Raw genomic sequence first — 14,537 nt, 5'->3', positions numbered from 1 at the left:
ATTATTAGAGGATATGCCTACCTCCCACAGGTGTCCAATGATTGGTGCATCAGCCCAGGAATGCTCAGCATTGAGACCCAGCCGTCCGTTACTGAACACAACCAAGCTAAAGGATTTATCAAACCATCTGCAGAAATACAATGGGAAAAAGCCTAAGCAGAGAGGCAAGTATGGCCATCCAACACACATTCAGTTTACAGCCAAAAGCCTAATAGCTTAAATGACATTTTCTCTTTCTAAAAAAAAACAGCTGTTTGATAAATCATACAGCAGAAATTGTAGTTTGCATCATTAAATAAATGGCACCAGTATACATGTACTTTTTCAAAACATTTTGAGTTAAGCAATGTAGTGCCTTTTTATAGGGGAAACATTTCTGCTGCAATGTTTCTCCATGTCACATGATCTCAAAATCATGGTGGGAAGGTGGAAATATAGAGATAGAAGGGGGAGAGTGGCAACTACGGCATATCAGGGATTAATATTTGGAGCCAATGTCCATTTGTAAAAATCATAGTGTTCAATGCCAATGTATCATACATTTCTGTAGCAGCAGTAAAAAATATATGTACGTGGAATGGAGGGCATTCTAATACAAGGCTTGAATGTTGTTGCATCTAGTAAATTTAGTAAAAATAATAACTACTATAAAGTTGTAACAACAAAATGATGATAACGCTCTGAGTTTGGGGATTGTAGAAGCACTGACAATTGAGGGCACTTTTATACTTCATGCGCTGCGTTGAGTTGCATCTGATTTTGGCATCTGTAAAAAAACATGCTGCAACACAACGCATTGCAACTCAACGCAATGCATTAAAACGCATTATTTTATTTATTTATTGTATTTATAAAGCGCCAACATATTACGCAGCGCTGTACATTAGTTACGGTTGCAGACAATATTTAGGGGTGACATAGAGCAATAAGACAATACAGGAATACATGCAAACCAGATCACGCAGCACAGTATGAGTGCAAGGTAATGCATAGTCAGTCACTGGATGGGAACTTGGAGATCAGGCAAGTTAGGTTCACTCAGATCCATATGATGGGTGTACAGTAATGGAGGGGCATGAACAGGTAGGAGACATAGGGAGGAGGACCCTGCCCAAAGGCTTACAATCTAGAGGGAGAGGTAGGGAAATGAAAGGTAGGGGAACAGAGTTCAGCTGCGGGTTTAGAGCACCAGTGAGGGGGGATAGGCCAGAGTGAAAAGGTGCGTTTTCAGGACCTTCTTGACGATGTTGAAGGAAGGGGCAACCTTAATGGAGGGAGATAAGGAGTTCCATAGTGTTGGAGCAGCTCTTGAGAAGTCTTGGAGGCATGCATGGGACAGGGTGATGCGGGGGAGCGGTCAGGCGAAGTTTGTTGGAGGAACGGAGTGAGCGGCTAGGTGTGTACCTCTAAATAAGATCGGACATTTTTTGTAGGCCAGACACAGTATCTTGAATCTGATTCTGGACTGGATAAGAAGCCAGTGGAGGGATTCACAGAGGGGAGCCGCTGTGGAGGAGCGATGGGAGGAGTGGCTAATTCTGGCTGCAGCATTTTTGATGGACTGCAGCAGGGCAATTCGGGTCATAGGGACACCAGAGGGGCATTGCAGTAGTCAGTGGCGTAACAATAGGCCCTGCAGCCCATGCTACCGTGGGGGGCCCGGGCCCCCCCTGGGGCCCGCTTGGGGCCGTTTTGTGGGGGCTGGAGGGGTGGCAGCATGAGGGGAAAGCCTTGGCCACAGTCGGCGGGGAGAGGGGAAGTTCCCCCCTTCTCCCTCACCTCGGGGCTCTCCCCTCTGCGCTCCCCTCAAGCTAGTTACAGTGTGTGGGCAGCGGCGGGTAGATACATACCTTCTTCCGTGCGATCCACCGCAGACTCCTCGCTCTAGCGGCTGATGTCACTTCCGGAAGGGGCCCGGTGGGGACTAGTTACGCCCCTGGCAGTAGTCAAGGTGGGAAATTATGAAGGGCATGGATGAGGAGTTTGGTGGTGGCAGAGGTCAGGAAAGGGCGGATGTTGCAGATGTCAGGCCCAGCGCACACCGGGCTGATCCGCCGGCCGAATCCACCTGAAAATCCGCATGGCTAATGTATCTCTATGGGCTGGTGCATACCGGTGGTTTGAGGATTTTAGCAAGCCGCAAACGTGCCTCTTGCTGCACATTTGCGGTTTGCTAAAAACCTCAAACCGCCGGTGTGCACTAGCCCATAGAGATACATTAGCCATGCGGATGCTGATGCGGATGCGGCCGGTGAACACCCGGCAGATCGCATCAAGATCCGCCCGGTGTGCACTGGGACTAAACTCTGTCATCCGCACCCAAAACCGCTAGCGTTTTGTGGATCTGCTAGCGGTTTTGGTGTGCACTAGGCCTTACAGAGGTGGAAGTTGCAGGACTTTGTGAAGTTTTGGATGTGGGGGCTGAAGGAGAGTGCAGAGTCTAGGGTGACACCCAGACAGCAGGCTTAAGAGGTAGGGCAAATGGTAGTGTTGTTAACAGTGACATGCATATCTGGCAGGTTCAGGGATTGCGGCGGTGGGAAGATCATAAATTCCATTTTGTCCAGGTTTAGCTTCAGGAACCTAGCGGACATCCAGGAGGAGATGGCTGATAGGCCATGTCCATGGTAGTGGTGGATAGATCAGGGGTGTGGAGGTAGATCTGGGTGTCTTCTGCATACAGATGTTAAAACCCATGGAGGTGATAACATTGCCAATGGAGGATGTGTATAGGGAGAACAGTAGGGGGCCAAGGACCGAGCCTTGGGGGACCTCCCACCGAGAGGTGGTTGGGGTAGATGAGGACTCATCAAAGGAGGTTGTGAAGAAGCGGTTAGAGAGGTAGAATGAGAGCCAGGCCAGGGCACGGTCATGAATGTCCATGGACTGGAAGGACTGGAGGAGTAGGGGATGGTCCACTGTGTCAAAAGCTGCTGAAAGGTCAAGGAGAAGGAGAATGGAGTATTTGCCTTCAGCTTTAGCTAAGGCCATGTCATTGACCCCTTTGGTGAGAGCTGTTTTGGTAGAGTGGGCAGGCCGAAATCCAGATTGCAGTGTTTCTTGTAGGGAGTTGGCATTAGGTACAGGGACAGGCATTTGTGAATCAGATGCTCAAGGCGTTTTGAGGGAAAGGGGAGCAGGGATATAGGGCAGTAGTTAGAGGGTAGTGGGGGTCGAGGGATGGCATTAAGTGTAAAAGAGCTCTGAAGGTCCCCTCTAGGAAGATAATCAGATGAAAGTTAAAGCACTGCTTTAAATGAGCTTTTTTATTTTTCTACTTTTCTTTGATTTAGCTAGATTCTCTAGAGAAAAGACCTCTTTCAAGTAGGGGGCTAAACCCTAACCCTTAGGGCCGGTTCACGCGGACAGAAGGCGGCTTTGGGTGGCCGGAAGCAGCGTCGTCCTGTGATGTCTTGTTTGGGGAGGCCACGGTACGGCGATTGTCTGCTTCCCGTCTCAATCGGCGTTTTGATGCAAAGGGACATGAAGCCGCGACAGCTTGGCGACCCTGGACGCCGCATGCGGCTTCTAGGGCATGCTGAAACGACGCGGTAAATCAGGATCGGAATGCCGCGTTTGCCCAATCGCCAGTAACCGCGGGATGCTAAACGCTCCCATTCATATGAATGGGAGCATTTTGCCGATGAGTCCCAAACGATTGGTAGTAAATGCCGCCAAGCGTCTGTGTGAACCAGCCCTTATAGGGCCAAAAGGTGAGCTAAGTAGTATCAAAACAATCATCATAATCTAGCAGACATGACAGTGCCCTGCAATATTTAGGAGTTGCACTTTGCCATTCTACTCATACTCCACCTCTGAATAAGGACAAAAATATATATATATTTTAATTCCGATTAAAAAAAAATTATAGATTAACAGGTCATGTTTTCAGAATCCCCATGTAGCCCTGTTTTCTAATATTGTATCAAAAAATGCAACTTAATACTGCAGAATAACCCCTGCGCCAGACTGTTCTGTCGCATCATACATCTCAGCAAGCCCTTGTGAGATTTGTGTGGATTCATTATCTCATGCTAAACAATAACCCACTGCTTTCCTGGATGTATCCCATTTCCTAACTGAAATATGAACCAAAGAATACTAGCATATGGCGTGTCTGCATATCCCGTAAATTGTGTGCACACACCTCCAGCCCTCCATTTTATGCTGCTTGGATGCCCCCCTCCCAGTTAACTCACCCTAAAAAAATAAATAAAAAAAAAGTGTGAGCAGGTTTTTGATCATCAGTTCTCACTTGTCATCTTATTTCAATGTGTTACTGAAGGAGTAAAGCTGGACATACACTGTACATTTTTTTTTTGTCCAATTAAAGGTGTCAAACTCAATTACGTAAAGGGCCAAATTCTAAAACATAATTCATAGGCCAGATTGTTAAACATTTATTGAACAACAGTCTCAAACTAAGTGGAGTAACAATAATGAGCATCGGGGTTGTCTGGGTGATATGGGTGCATGTTGCTCCCCCTTCAGCAGAGTATTGCAATGGAGCAGTTTAACCACAGGTTTACACCCCCTAGTGACCAGGCACATTTTTTTTACAATTCAGAATTCAGCACTTCGCAACTTTAATGCTTTATTGCTCGTTCACACAACTTAGCACACAGCTTTCTTTTGGTGGGACTTGATTTGACCTTTTTTTTATTATTATTTTAAGTTAATGAAGAAAGACCTGATTTATTTTTTAAAAAGCACTATTTCTTTTATTCTCCCCCTTCCCCCTTAAATTGGCCCTAGACTGTACACTACTCTACATTCCACTCTCATAGGCATCAGCCTAGGAGAGGGATTCGATTGTGAGCCAATCAGAGGGACAGCTAAGTGACGGGGCAGCGCTGTACAAATGTTTATTTGCATATAAATATATCCGATTGCGGCCGGCAGGCTGTTAATGGATAACCGCTCTGCATCTTGGCAGGGAAAGTGCGCACATTCCCTGCTAATCCCCACCTCGAGGACTTGACGCCAATTGGCGTTAAGTGGTTCTGGGGATGGGACCCCCCTTCGGTGTGAGGCGGTCAGGAGGAAGTTAATATTTCGCTGTACCAGTGCTGCTTCAATCCTCTCCTGTTCATCCAGACAGCCACACACTCTATGCTGCAGAGCATACCTCTGGCTCTGAAGGCATATCACGTGCAGCTACCAGGAAGAACAGAAGAGATCCAACGAAGCACTGGAGCAGGTAAATGTTACACTTTAGCACTGTGCTACTCTGCAATGTGGGGGAGGTCGGTGGAGCGTGTAGGAGTGTGTGTTTTTATCAGCCACACTGGGAGTTTAGATCAAAGGAGAGGGCCCAATACTAAATTTAGTGTGGAATGACATGAGCTGTTGCTTTATTTTATACTGTGTTTGATTTGTTTATTTGTTCCTTTTTTTTCTATTTCTGTAAACAATGTATGCAGTGTATTTTTACCTTTAATTAAGTGATTTGGAATCAGTGTTCCTTCTTTAATAAATGGCTGGATAGTGCACTAGTTAGGGGCTCTGCCTCTGGCACAGGAGACCTGGGTTCAAATCTCGGCTCTTCCTGTTCAGTAAGCCAGCACATATTCAGTAAGGAGACCTTGGGCAAGTCTCTCTAACACTGATACTGCCTATAGAGCGAGTCCTAGTGGCTGCAGCTCTGGTGCTTTGAGTCCGCCAGGAGAAAAGCGTGACAAATGCTTTTAGTCTATTTGTATAATAAATGATCCACCTAGAAATGTCCTGCATTTGAGAATGGTATCTGGTGGCAGATATTTGTGAATGAGAAGGCAAAGGTTAACATTGATTGACAGCAATGAGTGGTGTCCTCTTTCAGCCAGCTGGTGCTCAGACTGCTGTTCAGAGCACTGGAAAATATATGTGCAGGGTGAGGCTGAGAGGACGATTGCCACACACTAACAACAGAATGATATCACAAAAGATACTGATGAATAATGTTAAAAAATAGGTGGCTGCATTTATATGATAATATGCTAAATGTACCTGTTGTAGCAATTCCCATGAAGCAAGGATTTAGCATAGACACTTAGAGAGTTTTTTTCGCCTTCCTGATAACCCAAAGCTTCAGGATCCAAACAGACAAAGAAGACTCCTCTCTCAATGCTGCTCAGTGAAACTCGATTCACACCATGACCAAAGAACTGAGTGCGAGCCTTGGCCCAGGAGACTCTGTCACATTATAACAAAGTGATAATTATATAAGGGGAAAGAGAGGTAATAAAGCATAAGGAATTATTTTGTTCTTATATCCATAACTATGAATCTGCTTCATCTCCCTCTTCCCTGGTCTTACCGGTCCCCAGCAGTGAGTGCTGCCAGCTTCTCCTCCCCTGGCTGTGGTGGACTTGGATCATCAAGAATACGTTGAATTTGCATCTGCAGCTGGCGTGGGCTAAGCAGAGTCCTGTCATCATATAGACACAGTCTGTAGTAGCGCCCTTTGTGATATACACATACATGTCGACTTTCAATCAAATGCTGGAGCTGGTCTGCAGAAAAAATAAACATCTAATGGCATGTAAAGTGGTCCATATCCCCCCAAAACGGAAGCAGGAAATTAGGGCACTGGGGCACCACTGAAGTTTGGGCATCCCCATAAGCGCCAATATTAATGTCAACTATGGGCAAAAAATGTGGGTGCCCGATTAATTAGCAGACGCTGGGGCTTCCTGCTATGCCAAATACCGCTGCTATTTGTAGCCGCATTTTGCATTCATTGTGTGCCTCTGGCAACCAACTTTCTGCCCATAGCTGATATTAATATGGGCGGCTATGGCGGTGCCCAAACTCCCGCCAGGCTTGATATTTTGAGGGTTTTTTGCGGTGGGGTTTAAGTTTAGGCAATCAGGGGGTTGGTTAAGGTTAGGCATGGTGGGGGGATTAAGGTTAGGCATCGGGAGATGGATAAGGTTAGGTGTCTAGGGGGGATGAGATAGTTAAGGTAAGTTAAGTATTGGATACCAGCAGAGGCTGTGTGTGGATGGTGAATTGCCAGTGGATTCAACCATATGCTAAGCGTGCAGTCTGTAGGCCGGGGCAGCGTATTAACCAGGTGAGCATGCCACCTATCAGATCATAAGACACATGGTGCTGGCTGGTGGCCCCATTCAGTCTCCATGAGGAACATGCTCTCCTTGGTGAAGGACCCTGAATATGTCTAGCAAGACAGGCTATGCTATGGTGGTTTTTTTTCTGTTTCCTCTCCATTTATTTGTATGCATTCCCTGTGAGGATATAATTGAAAGAGAAGAGGACCCAGAGAGCGTTCTCCAGAAAATAACCTTTTTTTTAATAACCTTCATGTAATGATTTAATTTCTTCCCAGAATTTCCAAACATACTGAACCATTAACAAGCTTCCACCATAACTGACTGATGTGTGCACATGGGTATCATTGTGGAAAGGTGATTAAACTTTAAGCTTATTAGGGACTGAGGTTGAATGGTTCCATAAATGGTTTAACATTCTCTATAAAAGAAAAACAAATCTAACTTAATGAGTAAACATTGTTTAATGCACCCACCGCTCTCCACTCCTGGAATTCGCGTAGTATTAAACATCCTCTCCATCTGATAGGAACACATGGGAACAATGCCAAGAGCCATGACCTAGTCATAAAAGAGGAGTACTTATGTAGATTACTTCCATCAGCTATATATCTATGTATGTACAGTTATAGTGCCGTTTCCCTGGCTAATAATGCAATTACAATCCATTACTGTTTTTACTCCATTTAATAGGTATGAGAATGAACGGAGTGCTTCTTGTAGTCATACACTTCCTTGTTGCCAGCAGCCTGCATGCTATGTACCCTGCAGAACTCTACTGTGTGATCTATGGAAGCTTCTCCCTACAAACCTCCCACAGCTGCACCCAAATATCTGTGATCTTTAATCAGGGCTGGCCATTGCTCTCTGTCTATCATATCCAGTTGCTGTCTGTTCTCGGGAAGCAGTTGGGGCCTTCAGATATACAAGATGGACCACACAGAGCACATTATCAGATTTGATCCTCAGTCATGTGACTAATGCTTTAACACAAGGATGTATTAGTATCATAGCTGGTGTACAGTTTACACAGTATACAGGCTGCTAAGTACAAGAATAAGCACTCTTAAAGAGACACTGAAGTGAAAAAAAATATATGATATAATGAATTGGTTGTGTACTATGAATAATTACTAGAAGATTAGCAGCAAAGAAAATATTCTCATATTTTTATTTTCAGGTATATAGTGTGTTTTCTAACATTGCATCATTCTATAATATGTGCAGATTACACAACACTCAGCATTCAAAATGATTCTTTCAGAGCAGTCTGTGAACTAATGACCTCTCCTCTGGCAGAGAAACAGTAAATAGTTAACTAACAGTTGAGATAATAAAAGTCAGAAAACAGCCCTCTCCACGACTTTGAAAGTCGTAGAGATAATGGCTTTTTTGTATAGAGAAAACTGGAGTTTCTTAACTCTTCCTGTACTGGAAAAAATTAGACTGATGTATCTGATCTTAATGTTTTATTTCTTAGCTGTACTACACATACAAATCATAATATCATAGTTTTTTTTTCGCTTCAGTGTCTCTTTAAGGTGGCTATGTATCTAGCGATTTTGGCGGAGAGATCTGTTGGCTGCCATAAATTGGAGGCTGATTCCTGATCAGCATGCAGTTGGCCTTGTGACGTCACCATGCCCCCTCTGGCCTCTGGCCTTTATATTATGTGCATCTCCCCCATGCAGTCATACTTTACCTGTCCACAGTCCACGCTGACGTCACAGGTTTCCATCGCGCTCGTTGTTCACAATCATCGTACGCCGTAATCTCCGTGCACCTGATCAAGCATGTTGGCCCTAGATTTTCCAGAATGTCCGAGCGGTACATGCACCAATTTCGGTCCGAAATTGGTCATCTTATAGTCGATAGGGCATGCTTTTGGTGGCACAGATTTTTTTTATCAAAATCTATAATTATCAATTCTGATGGTTGATCAGCCACCACGTCTACAGATTTATGGCCACCTTCATTTTTTAATGCTGGAGTGAAGATGATACCATTGTATGATTAATTCAACAGATTACAATGCAAACTTTTTAAACTCATTTGGTTTCTCTATCTTAAAGGGACACTTGAGCCAGGAAAAAAAAAGGAGTTTTACTCACCTGGGGCTTCTACCAGCCCCCTTCAGCAGTCCTGTGCCAACGCAGCCACTCACTAATCCTCTGGTCCCCCGCTGCCAGCTAGTTTCGTTTTTGCCAATAGGCCCATCAGGACTGGCCACACGTAGCTTTTTCCGCATTCCCAACTGTAATTAGCGCTATTGCGGGCCGCAACGCGTACAAAAACACGCGTTGCCACATTACGAACGCATAGATATGCGGCAACGCGTATTTTTGTACGCGTTGCAACCCGCAATAGCGCTAATTACAGTCGGGAATGCGGAAAAAGCTATGCGTGGCAAGTCCTGACGGCAAAAACTAAACTAGCTGGCAGTGGGGGACCAGAGGATTAGTGAGTGGCTGGAAGGGCACAGGACTGCTGCAGGGGGCTGGTAGAAGCCCCAGGTGAGTAAAACTCTTTTTTTTTTTTTCTGGCTTAAGGTTCACTTTAATGCATACATTTACACAAACATAAAAACAAATGCAGATATTATTCTTTTACACATGGATGGCAGTGGCTGATGTAAAGTTTCGAGACAGTCATATTAAAATCGAGATCCGTTCCATTTAAGAAGTAATCCAATTTGCATCACACAAATGTTCTGTTAATAGATAGGCATTCAAAAAATGATGAGCATTGTGAAATCATTCAGAGCAGTGGGAAAGCCAATAGCAGCACCCTGAGGGTGCTTTCACACTGGGCCGCACCCCACCGCAGCCCAATGAAAGTCTATGGGGCCGTTCATACTGATGCGGTGCAGCACGATGCAACAGAAGTGACATTTTCGCCGCATCCCCAACGACAGTACAGATCTACATTACCGCGCGGTTCTGCGGAGACCTGCGGTGGACCAGAAGTCATGTAGTTATATGACGATACAGGTTTTTTAAAAAATGCGGCATTGTGGTTTGCATGCGCAAAATCGTATTTTTACAATATGCTTCTGTGCACTTCCGTATTTCTGAAACAGGAAGTGAGTGCAAGCGAGCGTCACTTCCTGTTTGGCCATCAGCCAGAAGGGGATTACTGCATACTAACGCGGTAATCCCCAAAGCTGCACCGCACCGCTAAACACCAGCCAGTATCTGAAACCGGCCTGAAGCATTAATGCCTATGTACAGACAAGCTCTTATCACCTTAGAGCCTGTGCACTCATTCATTAAAAAAATAAAAAATAAAAATAAAAAAAAAATGTATGTAAATTTAGGCTTGGTCACATAGAGAACCTGTTCCCACATAGGCATTAAGGGTCCTTTCAAAATGGATCTGTTCTATTCCATTGCAACAGACAAAGTTGCATCCAAACACAATGCAACTACTATACTTCAATCGTATGTTCACATCTATGCACCATCAGAATACTTTTCATGTACTGTATGCGTTGCATTGCACTCGTAACGTACAACACTTTTCATCACCGTTGAGTTGCAATCCTATTTCTCAGGATGCACAACGCAATGCAAATAGTCTAAAAGGGCCCAAAGGGCCCATTTCCACTAGTTGTGTTGTGGGTGAAGGGGGGGTTCCCACAGACAAAACAAGTCAAAAAGCATGCACACCTTGGCAAATTGGCCAGGTACTGGAACCTGTTAGTTATATTTCAAGAGGTAAAGATGAGGTTCCGCACACTGTAAATAGGATCAATAATTGTACACATGCAATCCTCATCAAGATTGTGAGCTTCTCTGATGGACAATTAGTGACAAGACTATGTACTCGGTAAAGCACTGTGGAAGAAGTCGGTGCTAACTAAATACTAAATAATCATTTGAAAATATCCGAAGCATTTGCAAGAGGTGGAAGGGTTCAAAGGAGAAAATGGAAGCACTAAAAAAAAGTTAAAAAATGTTTACAAATAATGGCAGGAGGCATTCTGAAGCACTTTAAAAGTCCTTGGTGTTAACAAGCCTAAAATACCTGCTATTTGTAATGCATACAAGCATGCTAAAATGCCTCCTGATAATTTTATAGACAGTTGGAATACTGTCTATAAAACTGTCCCCTTCAGAATGGGGAAGCATCTGGATCCTAATGAGGCTTTTCCATCCTCAGTTAGCTCGTTCCAGCGCTGGCTCCCTCACAGCAACACGGACAATAATATTACATTCGGTGGTGCACTAGCGGCTTCCAGCTCAAGCCCAATCGAGTCCGCTCTACTGCACAGGTGCGAACCCGCCTGTGCAGTAGAGCAGACCCAAAGCCACTACTGCCAAAAGCCCTTGTTGTCTGGTTTTTGAGGGTCCCAGCATTGGATTGCCTTTCCTGAGGAGGACAGGGAAGCCACCGCAGGATCCCCCCTTCTGAGGTAAGTACCCCTCTAGGGGCACTTTTTTCCCTTCAGGTACACTTTAGAAACACTTATTGATGGATTAATAAAGTTTTTGATATTTTGAAATATATTTAAGTGAGTTTGTGATGAATTGGGCACATTTTGATCTCACAATTTTTTGTTTACACTTTAAAAATGCTTCACAAATTATTTATTGGTAGGTGAACAGAGGCGCCAGAAGGATAAAAGTACATACAATTTTTAAAAAATTGCTGGGAGGAAGTGGTGGACTCGCCTCCGTTAGAGCAGACACCAAGGACTATAAATATATAGATATACACATTTATTGAAAATACCCCAAAGATGCAACGCGTTTCGCTGGCACAGCCCACTTCTTCAAGGCATAGATGTCTGTTGTATTTAACTCTGAAACTTTAGCAGCAGATACTTTAAGGCCTCTGCCATCAAATACTACCACTGCCATGAAGGTGAGTACATGGTCTGCAACAAGAAAGTTATACCAGAATTCATTAAACCAAACTACCATGGTGTTCCATGGTGCAGCTGACAATCATGTGCCCATTGTAGGTGCTTTCAGTGGTAGATAGGGGTCAGCATGTTTACTAACCAGTGCATTTGTGCAAACGCAGGGTATACTCACTGGAGGTATCAGACCCCTTTCAAGCTTTCTTCGGTACATGAGCATTGCATGGATGCAATTTCCTGCCCTTGCTGCTTGGTTAGTGGTTGGAGTTACAGTTAAAAAATCCTGCGGTAAGAAAAATCATCATTTACATTTTGAATAGGAAGACACTAGCGATTAATATTTCTGATAACAAGCAGTAACAGAAAATACAATGAAAAAATGAATAGCTCCCATTCATGTTTCACAACACCCTGAGCAAAACTAGACTTTGTAACTTTAAACTACTGAACCCTAAAAATCAGTTTAACAGCCAGACAAGTAGCACTTTTTTATTTTTTAGAATGATGAAAGCAAGTGAAGTTTATCCTAAACACACCGTTTGGGTTCATTTTAGGCCTTTGTAATAATCAACTCTTCTAGTAATGTATACACTGTCAGTATCCCATGAACAGCACCCTGAGAGACCTGAAACTCTAATGACAAGCAAATAGTGATCTGAGCAAATTTGTGTTGTGCCATATCCCTCCCAGCATTACCATTTTCCTACAGCTGTGAAAGGAGTCCTCACTAATCAATCATATGGTTCAGGAGGCAAACAGAGGTGCGACTTAAGGTGCCTTTGCTTAAGAAATCTCTGATCTCAAAATCATAAACAGTGCAAAAATTACAGGACCAAAAATGAAAAAGCCTCCAGAGCAACCATTCAAAACCCGTGTTTGCTGTTGGCATTTGAAACAACTCTTTTTTCCTTTGCCCCGATTCTTGAAATTCTGCCTGTATCCCTAATATAGTGCTCTGTGTTTTGAGGCTCTTAAAGTACACTGAAGGAAAGCTGAGAACACCATTCCGACCTCTAGATGCTAGTACTATATGTATAAAAGTGTTTGGGTAACAGGATAATAATGCAGTTGCTGTAATATGAAGAGGTATTAAAAATATTATTTAGTCTTAAATACCAAGAAAAATATCTGCAATGTCTTAGACTGCTTTCACAGTGGGACGTTACAGGCGCACGTTAGTGCAGCCTTAAACGCAGCCCCACCGCACAGTAATCAATGGGCTTGTTCACACTGCCCACGTTGCATTACATTGTAACGCAGCAAAGTGCTGCATGCTGTGCGTTATGTGCGGCTAAGCCGCGTTAGACTGTTTGCACATGCTCAGTCATGTTGGGGAGGAGGGGAGTGCGGCCGGGCACATGGCTAATTAATATTCACTGCACTCAGTGACGTGCAGTGTTTACTTCTTGGAGCGGCCGCTCTGTGCGGCGATTGGCCGGGCGGGGCCACGTGATGCTGCATGCGTCCAAGAGTATGCATCACGGACGCCAGAGTGAGCTGCACAACGCGGCTTACTCTGACGTCCACATCAGAGAGCACCAGGCGTTGTGTTAGGGGCACGTCATGTGCCCTATAACGTCCACTAAACGCAACGTCCTGGTGTGTAACTAGCCTTAAGGTACTTCTCTGAGTCCTTCTTTAATAATCTTTTAAAAGCCAGCACCACTATTTTAACACCCAATGTTAAGGGGTAAAAATAAACACACATTGACCTACCCCTGCAACAAAGTTGCAGTAACATAAATAACAAAAAATAATAAATTGCACAGAGCCCAGTTGGTCACCTGTTCTAAACCATTAAAAGGTTGCCCTCACCATTGCATAATAATTGCTGTTCACCATTATCGGTCCTCGGCCACGCAGGTAAATATATTCTTCCCACCAGTCACTGACCTGAAAATAGAGCAATATTAAACAATTGAATAATTTTCATACTACTTCCTTTTCATACTACTGCAATTGTGTCTATGAATTTATAACACTTAAGTACACAAAAAGTCACACAAGAACAGCTTCCTCTCAGTAGTTACCGGGATGTATGTAGACTCTTTGTAAACTGTGCTAATGTTTCACAGCATTGACCACATTGCCACATCTGACCCATGAGATGCAGTTATTCTGTTACATTCCTCTTTTTGATAAACTGTTCTATTTAAAGAGGAACTCCAGTGAAAATAATGTAGTAAAAAAAGTGCTTCATTTTTTACCATAATTATGTATAAATGATTTAGTCAGTGTTTTCTCATTGTAAAATCTTTCCTCTCCCAGATTCACATTCTGACATTTATTACATGGTGACATTGTTACTGTGGGCAGGTTATTTAGCTGTTTCTAGCTGCTCTGTCTGTTAGACAGCTAATAACAGCTATTTCCTGTCTCTGAACATTGTTACATTGTGGCAGTTTGCCAGCAGTACCGCGGTATTCAGAGCCTCTTGTGGGAGGGGTTTCAGCACAAAATCAGTCACACAGCGCCCCCTGATGGTCTGTTTGTGAAAATCATTGTCTTTCTCATGTAAAATGGGGTATCAGCTACTGATTGGGAAAAAGTTCAATTCTTGGTTGGAGTTTCTCTTTAAGTTTTAGATCCCTCACCATTAGTGCTCATTTTTTACAAATATT

At 43.9% G+C, this 14,537-nt stretch overlaps 1 protein-coding gene across 2 annotated transcripts in view; it reads right to left on the bottom strand.

Annotated features, from left to right (window-relative positions):
- Positions 1-14,537, bottom strand: part of CPT1B (carnitine palmitoyltransferase 1B) — a 62,013-nt gene that overhangs the window by 17,624 nt on the left and 29,852 nt on the right. For both annotated transcript variants that reach the window (XM_068275873.1, XM_068275874.1), the window contains 6 exons: positions 13,732-13,809; positions 12,092-12,199; positions 7,529-7,613; positions 6,299-6,494; positions 5,989-6,174; positions 22-127 (listed from right to left, as the gene is read on the bottom strand). In XM_068275873.1, the coding sequence (XP_068131974.1) occupies positions 22-127; positions 5,989-6,174; positions 6,299-6,494; positions 7,529-7,613; positions 12,092-12,199; positions 13,732-13,809 (759 nt within the window). The remainder of the gene's footprint in view (positions 1-21; positions 128-5,988; positions 6,175-6,298; positions 6,495-7,528; positions 7,614-12,091; positions 12,200-13,731; positions 13,810-14,537) is intronic.

This window comes from Hyperolius riggenbachi, chromosome 3 (assembly GCF_040937935.1).
Source record: "Hyperolius riggenbachi isolate aHypRig1 chromosome 3, aHypRig1.pri, whole genome shotgun sequence".
NCBI classification, from domain to species: Eukaryota; Metazoa; Chordata; class Amphibia; order Anura; family Hyperoliidae; genus Hyperolius; species Hyperolius riggenbachi.
Note: the sequence above shows the minus strand (reverse complement) of the source record. Positions and strands in the feature narration are given on the sequence as shown.